We start from the raw sequence: 9630 nt of genomic DNA on the forward strand, positions 1-9630 counted from the left end.
GTTTGTCACGTAACATGTGTCCGTACCAATTCCATTTTTTTTAGTTATTTCAGAAAATATTATACTGTGTTTCTGTTATTATTATACTCGGCTGTTTATTTGGATATTTTTGCCGCGTTTATTGTCAACAAAACCAGGTGAATATACTTTACAAATGCAACCTTTCTGTCGGTGCACCATAATGTTTGCAGAAACTTGAATGAGTGAAAAGTTATTGGGTTGCAGGTTTAACATTTGACTGCCCTGACTTTATCAAGCTGCAATGGCTTTGTGCTTGACCTGTGGCTTAAAGGGCTCAGGATCAGCTCATTGTTTCACATTAACATCATGCTGACAGCAAATTTGCTTCCAACATCAGTCTCATTTATCTCCGATGTTACAAAATGGTTCATTAATCGCAGCAATACGATATCTTATCCTTGTTGTTCTAAATTCTGTCACTACTTGCATATTGCCAATTTTCCACTGGGCTGCTATATTGGCGCCAAGTCGCGGTTGCCAGGAGATTTGTGGTGCCAACGTAAAGCCTCCAGAGAAGTGAAGTATCTCACTTCCAGTTGCCCTCGGGATTTGCTTTCATGGACCACACAGCCCAGCGGCAACTGTTTCACAATTAAAGAGGAAATGGATTCATGGGAGGCAGAGCTCCGTCTGCAGATGGACTTCAGTCAAAAGTTTAGCATTTGTTCCGTCATAGTCTGTTTATTTTTACATTCAGACACAAAAGCTGAACGGGATCAAACAAATAGAGACAGAATTGGCATTTTTTCAAATATCAACAGCAAGTTTATTTCTGTAGCACATTTCATACAGGGGCAATTAAGTGTGCTTTATATAAATAAAAACAAAATGGGACATCTATGTATAAAATATGAATCAGAGATAACAAAAAGTATATAAAGTAGTAATTAAGCGAATAATAATATAATTAAATGATCCAAAATATGAAAGAAAATCATAGGCACATGAAAAGACATGCTTTGGCAGTTTGTTTGCGTTGCATGAGGCATAACCAAGGTGGTTCGTAATTTAAATTTTCTAATTTTTTATTTCATAGCAAAAAAAGATTTTTTTTCAGTTTCAATACCTGTTGTGACCTGTTGCTCTTTAGGAAAGTGTTAGTTCAGTAGAGTGTAATACAGAAGTGTGTGGAATGTTCCTTACTCTTACAATGAAACTTCTACCTCAGTCTCCAGCAGGAGGACTGTGTCTTGTCTTTGACATTTGCACTACTGCCTATTATTATAGATTGTCAGTGTGCAGTCAAACATGTTAATATGAAGGTGACAAGAATTATATCTTTTTTTCTTTTACTTCGAGATGTAGATTCTGGTTTCCTATAAACTTGCTATAGATAATGAATACAGATATTTGTGCTTTTTTTATTCAAAAATATAGATATGTTTTTGTTCAGTAAGGAGAGGGAGAGAGAGAGAATACGTTTTATAATTTTCATGCATAAATTGGTGACTTTTCCAGAGATGAAAACCATGATCAGAATCCACAAAATTGCACCATTCAAAATTCCCCCTTGCTGACTCGTCACCACACAGACTGGTCACCAGTAAAAACCAGCTCCCCTACAATATACTGTATCTATTTTAATGTATTGATCTGTCCTGTCTGTCTCTCTCTTCCCTCTCTCTATCCTCATAGTCCTCGTGCCTCTGAGAGCTATCTATCTACCTACCTATCTATCCATCCACCTACCTACCTACCCACCCACCCAACTGTCTTTCCATCTGTCTGTCTATTCATTTATAGTTTATCTGTTATCAACAGCTCGTGTCTACCATCCGTTCATTCTGTTTGTCCAAACAGCCTGGTTGTTGCCATGATAACAACACAGCTGTTGTTAGAGATTACTTGGTACTACGGGCACAGAGGTATCCATGGAAACAGTTTTACACATACACCCATCATCTTAGCAGGATTTACGGCAACGCCTGTTCAGATGCTTGGAGAGCGTGACAACTGTGACCCATTGATCTTCTCAGGTTCATAACTGAGACGTGTGAAATGTATGCGTAGCTCTGTTTTTTTGCTTCTATATGAAGAATTGATTTTGAGTCATAATTGATAACATGCAGCCTTTTCAAGCACTCTTTTCTTCTTCGTGTTTTTGTGTCTTAGCCCGAGCAACAGCATCATACACATGAACATAGAATGTACAGTCCACACGAAGACAGTGTATGATGAGGATAGCATGATGAGGGTACTACTGTGTACAGTACAGGGAGTACAGTTGGTATTGTAACACTGGGATTTAGTTTCAACTGGTGAAGCCCAGCGAGAGCACACAATCTGTTGCTGATGTAAAACTGAGAGATTATCTGAGAAACAAATTCTGCCAAATTCGAAATAGCATCGATTTTAAATGTCCATATATAATTCTATGGCGCCACAGAGGGCTGGTGTTTCTTGTGGTGATTTTGACATAGTATTTACTACAATGCGTTAGTTTCTGAAAAATGGCAAATGTATCTATTTTAATGTATTAGAATATTGCTGGTAAATTAGAGAGGGAGAGCAATGTGTGTACTAGTGACTTTCTGTCAAATATACAAATAAATGCCCATTAAAAACTGGCAACATTTTGAAAATTGCATTTGAGGGTGCACCTGTCTACTCCGATAACACAGATAGCACAACGACCTTAACAATTTTAGTTCAGTTTATTAAAAACAAATGTACAACTCCATTTATAGACAAATGTACACATAAAGTCATCGAAACTGGCAATGTTTATCAGACGAGACACACATTCTATCAAACACAATGAACATACTTTGTTGTCCATTAAGGCAACAATCAGCTTGATGCTTAAAGTAACAATAATGTTGTACATGTGATGGGAAGTGGATAATGGGTCTTATTTGACACCACCACGTGGTATTCATGTCTGACACTTAAACTTTGGCATTGGGTACAGCATAAAAGGCCACACACAGCTAACGGACAGGCTCTTTGTATGGTCCTTTTTAATACGTTAAATAAGTCCAACAAAGATGCCGTACTGTGGTGACCAGCATTCGAACAGTCTTTGTCAAATATAAGGCTCCATAATAAATAAGGACAGGACATTTAGTCATTGACTGACCTAATTGGGCTTTTTACATCGGTTCTTTTGAACTCCCAAATAACCTCCAGGGAATGTTTTCATGTTACCTACACTTTTATAAATGATTATATCAATCTCTATGGATTAGTAGTTGATGGAAAATGCAGAATAAATGTGTTCAATACTGCAAATGATTTCTTTACAGCCCCACTGTGTGAAACAAATAGATATGTATACAGATTTATGAATGATTTCATAGTTTATCAGTGTTATAAAAGGCATATAAAGCGTGTTTCATAAAATGACTTACTAGCAGGGTGTTTCTTGGATTCCTGGTGTCAGCAGAGATACTCAGAGCGGGAACTGTCACTCTTATAGGTCATCTGAGAGTCAATACTTGACCTGGAGCACAGCAGCATTTGCTCTGATTCATTAGTTGCTCTCCTTGCCCAAAACTCAGTTGGATGAGAGTTTAAGGTCCTTTGTTTCATTGAAATTGTCTCAAACTTGACATAGCTGTCTTTTTCAAGCTCCTCTTCGTTCGAAGCTGTGCTGTGTCCCGTGCAGAACAGAGCGAGAATCTTGTAGACCAACAGTGCAATAAGAGACACAACCAAAGCACAAGCAATGCCGCTAATGATAATGAAAAACGGGCTTTGCCCACCATCCTCTCCATTGTCCAACGTGTAGAAGTCAATGCAAGGATCTTTTCCAGCAGCACTACCTGTTGCTACGAGGCAAACCGAGTACCTCATCCCAGATGACAGTCCCTCGAGGAGCACTTTTCCTCTGCCAGCATTAGTCTCCAATGTCCTTTTGATGTCATCCTCATCATAGGGTGAGTATACCACCGTTAGTGGGGCATCATTTGGTAACCCATCTGCTATCCAGAGCAACACTGCAGTGTCAGCTGTTTCCTCTACAATCTTGAGGTCTTTGACAGACTGTGATGCATCACTTTTCTTGCTCTTTTCATCTGCTGCGAGCTTTCTCCCATTACCTCCTTGCTGGGGTTTTGCTTTTTTTAAAGGGCCTTTCTGTAAAATGGTGCTGATGGTAGTAGTTTTCGTCTTCTTAGGGACGACAGCTGTCGACGTTCTTGGGAGAACTGTGGAGGTGGTGATGGGCGAGGTGGGAGTGTCCGTTGGGGGAGTAAATGTTGTGCTTTGGCTACTCGGTTCGGGTTCGATAGGCGGAAGGATGGTGGTACTGATGGCACCAGCAACCGAGATAGAAATGGTGGCGTCTGCGTTGCCAGCAACATTCTTAGCTTTGCAGCTGTAGTTCCCGGCGTCTTTGTGTAATATTCCATGCAAGCTCATGATGGACCATCTGACGCCCTCTCCAGGGGACTCCTGGACTGTAGAGGGGAACAAAAACACAAAAGTAAACAAGGATCACGTCTTGCCAAGTCTTGAAGTGCTTTTCCAATGGATTATGACATTGTGGCACTAGTACCACGCAGCTCTAATGCTTCCTACACACCAGACAATGAATATCTACACACAATATATGGTTACTAAAGGGCGTACGTCTCAATGAATCTGAAAACAGCATTGTTTCTGCTTTCCTTAATGCCTATACTTTAATAAGCATGCATATTGTACCTGTGTTGTTGACTAGTGAGCCATCTGACTTAGTCCAATAAAGAGTTGGTGTTGGAAACCCCGTGGCGTCACAGCGCAGGAGGACATTACTGCCCAAAGGAGATGTGATCTTGGTTGCCGAAGTCATGACTGATGGCTTCACACAATTGTCAAGTTCAGCTCGCTGAAAAGGGACACCAGCCAGATTCTCTGGTCCACTGCAGGGCAGGAGTAGGTCCATCAAAACCACTAGTGTGCCAGACATTTTGGAAAGCTCAATCAGCTTGGAGATTTTGCAGTCACAGAACCAGGGGTTATCTTGGAGGCCTGAAGATGAGATAGATGAGACAAATTAAGATCAGATTGCTGTACCAGTGCAGTGTTAAACAACATCCATTTCAATAATATGCATTTTTTTGAAGCATTTTGTTGATCATAATTGAAAGAATAGAGGACGCAGATGGCATTGAATTCTGTTGCAATATGGCTTATTGACATTCAGACAACAGCTGCAATGATTTTGGTGCTATGAAGTCATGTTAGGAGAAAAAGCGGCTTAAAATGGATCTTTTTTTAAGACTCTGCAAGTGTTGCTTTATTCCATGCATGACATAGCTAACCTGTAGAATAGCAATAATAGTCTCAGTGGTAAATTTATATGTAGGGCACAAAAAACCCAAACCAAAAATAACTTAATGGCTAATAATGTACTCAAAGTGAACTAATCCCCATTCTGTACCAAGCAAATAGCGGGTACCATTATATATATATATATATATACAGTATATATATACTCCCTTACAAATTGCTGTAAACACCTGCTGCACACAATAGGTAAGCACATGTACTGGTTCATATTAAAGCCCTTTAACCAGATTAGTTTGTCTTAACAGTAGCAAAGCACCTAAGCTGGCTCTGGCCTCCCTTTGAGTTTGTGGCAACCTACTCTTTCCATTAGCTTTTCTCTTAGCATATATGCCACTGCAACACTTTATAATCCATGTCTTAAATTCCCTGATATTCTGGTTTCAAATCCAAACCATATTTTAATGTTCTGTATTTTAAAATAATCATAATGAATAAATACATAATTAAAAACAGTAAATATACCTCTAAAAAAATGAAAATATACCTCATTTATAATACTAACATGAGGGAATGTTAAAGAAGCTGTCATCTGTTTATTCTCCATATGGCCTAATCCTTTCTCCTTCAGCTACACCGGAGCACACAGCTGGCTCTTTCGGCACGGATAAGATAGCCTGCTCTTATACAGCCTATTAACAATATCCCTCCCACGGTACAGTACAACACAGATATAGTGAACAAATAACTTTCAATAATCACAACAGTTTGTAGGAATGCACAGAGTCTATGTAACTGTTACATAACTACTGATAACATTGTCTTGTCTGGAACATTGAACTGTGTACTCTGTAACTGTAATGTAGTTTAAAGCAATTATTGACTGAGAATGAACTGGGCAATACTATATATTGTGTACTCTTCACTGCAGCATTATGTAATTGTTTATTTTAGTTACTTATGTACGCTCTTAGCACTTCTTTACTACTAAAGCAAGCCCTATGAGCAGAGCTTTTTTTTTTCTTAAAGCATTCAACCAGTGTCTTGCACCTTAAGCTATCCTGCATATAATGCAAATTTCACTCAGTCATGCTGTAGATACTGTCATTTCCAGTTAATAACTTGGCACTGTAATTGACTTCAGCTAGAGACACTTAATCCTGGACTTCCTGGGGTTTTCAAAATGTCAATGAGGCAACCAACAGTGGGAGTATCATAAATTGTGATAAATGTTTGATCAGTGGAAAATATCACAGGCCATCCTTGCTTGAGCAATGTACATCTACTATACAAGGGCTTTGCACACTGCCCTTAAGAGAGCTGTGGCCTGGGGAGAAGAAACCTTTCCGACTGGCACAGTCCATAAACTGTTTTGTGGGGCTATCCCCTGAAAATCAGTGTGTGTGTGTGTGTGTGTGAGAAAAGTTTTCCCAGGATAAACTGTTAGCCTCGATCTAAGAGCCCTGGGCTAAGAATGTGCAATGTGGGGACCAGTGCACTTGCTGTACTTGTTGTTTTTTCTAATTTGTTCAGCTGAAGTTGACCCTGGCTTGGATCGCCAAGAGGCACTGTGTTAAATATTCAACAGTTAATTAGGACAATAACTTGATCGTTGAGCATCAAACTCTGCCACTACTTAGAATAATCTGATTTGAGTGTGTTTTAGCAGTCGCTGCCAGGACAGGTTTGAGTCAGTTAGTCTGGCTGGATGAACAAGAGATGGAAAGAAGTTCCTGAGGTAATCACAAACAACCCCAAAGGTCTCCTGCTGTGGCCCTTGTGTGTTATAGAACTAAGCCGGACACAACCTTTCTACCCTTACCTAACACAACTTTCTGGGAGACATTCGTGGAGATAGGTGCTCCATTGAAGGGGGGCCAGATATCCATGAGATCCGAGGGCAGGGTGGCTAATTTGTTGCTGGATAGATCCAAGTAGGTGATGTTGAGGAGGTAGGGTATTGCCTCATTCGGAACATTAGTGATTCTGTTGTTGTGTAGATCCAGTGTCTTCAGCCTGGGCATCTCTTTTAGAGACTCCCAAGGGAAAACAGAGATCATATTCCCATCCAGCCTCAGCTCGTGGAGCACTTTGAGGTTGTAGAAACTTGCAGTATCCACTGAGCTGACGGAATTGTAAGTAATCCACAGGTACCGCAGGTCCACCAGGTAGTAAAACGCTTCCGTTGGGATTCGCCGCACCATGGTTTTCTCAATACGAAGTTTGACCGTATCCACAGGGACATTGACGGGGACATCAGACATGTCTGGATCATTGCAGAGCACGGACCTGCAGAATGATAAAGAAAGATATATGGGTTAAATGCTTTGAACATATATGGCCAGATAACATAACTGTTTTACAGAGCGGGATTCAATTATAGTCATGGATAAAGATCTATGTACAAGAGAATCATTTTATTTAATAGCTTTCAATAAAATAGTTTAATCAGCATTTCATGATTACCAGTTATTACTTTCAGCTTTTGGTGGCGATGATGATCGTGTCAATAGTCCTGTACCAGAACATGTGTTGACATACCTTTTTATTGTCGTCTGTTTTGTGACTGGCAAATCAAACTTCTCACTGTTGTCCAACTTGTTAGTGAAATTTGGAATAGCATTGTGCTATTTAGCATTTTCTCTCCTTTATGTTGGACCAAACATTAAGGATTAACCTTGTCCGTTCTTTGTCGCCCCAACTTCGACGTCAGTGAGATGGATGCATTGTGGAATAGGGTTCAGCACTAATCAGACTGATTATGCAGGTGGCCATTAGATCGTTCTCAGGGATAAATGGATTGGCACCATGCCAGGAAACATACATTATGTCAATGCAGGACAGTGCAACCTGTACAACTTGTACTGTGGTGCATTGTGATATATTATCTTTATCTTCACAGTACATGTTTAGACTTTAGATACAGAGTTCGAAGGTATAGTTCAATGGCTCTGCATTTTTGCTATTTCTTGCTTATCCAAATGGGATAACAATAAATAAAAAAACTGTTTACACACACTGATGGAGACTTGATGGCTGAAAAGGTTTTAGCTTTGTGCTCCTCACTAATCATGTGAATATATATCTTGAAGTGCTTCCTCTTTACTTTCCGTTGATTTAACACAGATAACACACCAGGCGGCCCGAGTCCGGTCGTACTTAAAGTTGTGCTAATTCAATGTATGGACGGATCTTTTGTATTTGTAAGTGAAGGTATAGAGAAGGCTACCTAATTATGCAAACTTGTACACATTTTTAAACGACTAACATGACATTTTCTTCCATTTTATTTTTCCAAATTGCAAGTGTGTGTACCTGAGAGCACAATCGAAGTACAATTTACCTGCTTCCTGTTCCATCGGTACGTCCATGGAAGACACAGGTGCACTGGGATGGACAGAAGGGATGAGCCATACCGAGGCAGCATACGAATACATGCACGTAAAGAAGCCGACGCATGGTTTCAGCGAATGCACCCACAGTTCTCACATTGAGAAAAGATCAGGAAAAAAGACATCCGCAATCATTGAAAACCTGAAGAAATATTCTTCCCAGAAAATCACAACAAATGGAGAATAATGAAAAGAGCTTTCAAAGTCCATAGGATGCAACAGGCTGAGGACCTAATTACAGAACAGGTCACCTGTCAGATTGACTGTGTGGGGGTGGGGAGAGTGGTAGATTAGTGGAGGATTTCTTGGGCTTGACAGGGTCACCTAAGCTAGGCGACAGGCCAGGACCGCTCATTTGGACATGACGTTAATCAGCTAATTCTAGAGAGGTTTCCCATCAGGTGATCAGCCACGCCTTTGTTAATCCATTCAGTTCCCAGCCTCACCATTGCTTATTTAAATTTTTGATATCACATTATGTTCAGCTTGGTCGTGTTTACTTATATCCAATCACCGTTCCTTCGTAATAAGCCTTGGCTTTGACTGTAGATCCACGGTGTTTTTGTGCATTCCAACGTAGGTTCCTCTGACTCTCGAGACATTTCTTAAATGTAAATGTCTTATTGGGCTGGAGGTGAGACGTGTGAGTGTGTTCTGTCTGGCACTAGGGTGCAAAGTGTAATCCTGGATGGGATTTATTACCTGACGGGGTACACCAGTGACTTAGGATAGGGTGCCAACCTCAACCTGCCTGCCGATGACAGATCCACGGTGGTGTATCACGTTCATATTTTTGTGCACACATTGGTTTAACACTGGCGCACACAGCTCTCGCTCCTAGCTCATTTTGAAAGGGTTGGCTTGAATGTGTCTGTACGTGTTGTAAGAGTATTTTCTACCTAGCTTTTGTTATGTTGATAGAAATGTAAGCATTGCTCATGTTTCTCACAATTTAAACATTGCCCTAAAACCCAGAGTGTGCAAACTTCCTTTAGTTTTAGATACA

General features: G+C 40.3%; 1 protein-coding gene across 1 annotated transcript; it reads right to left on the reverse strand.

The window, feature by feature from the left end:
* Positions 1–3399: 3399 nt before the first annotated feature.
* lrit3a (info leucine-rich repeat, immunoglobulin-like and transmembrane domains 3a) lies at positions 3400–8692 on the reverse strand. The gene is made up of 4 exons (XM_031867010.1): positions 8576–8692; positions 7055–7521; positions 4669–4974; positions 3400–4421 (listed from the first exon to the last, which is right to left on the reverse strand). Exons 1-4 carry the CDS (start codon positions 8689–8691, stop codon positions 3400–3402), a joined length of 1911 nt encoding a protein of 636 aa, XP_031722870.1. The 5' UTR covers position 8692.
* Positions 8693–9630: the final 938 nt, after the last annotated feature.

Source organism: Anarrhichthys ocellatus, unplaced genomic scaffold (genome assembly GCF_004355925.1).
Source record: "Anarrhichthys ocellatus isolate YVR2014 unplaced genomic scaffold, GSC_Weel_1.0 scaffold37, whole genome shotgun sequence".
NCBI classification, from domain to species: domain Eukaryota; kingdom Metazoa; phylum Chordata; class Actinopteri; order Perciformes; family Anarhichadidae; genus Anarrhichthys; species Anarrhichthys ocellatus.

Coding starts and splice junctions, on each gene's coding strand:
- lrit3a (XM_031867010.1), bottom strand. CDS start 8,691: ATGCGTCGGCTTCTTTACGTGCATGTATTCGTATGCTGCCTCGGTATG. Junction 4,975..7,054: donor CTCCCAGAAAGTTGTGTTAG/GTAAGGGTAGAA, acceptor TCTCATCTTCAG/GCCTCCAAGATAACCCCTGG. Junction 4,422..4,668: donor CTCACTAGTCAACAACACAG/GTACAATATGCA, acceptor TCCCCTCTACAG/TCCAGGAGTCCCCTGGAGAG.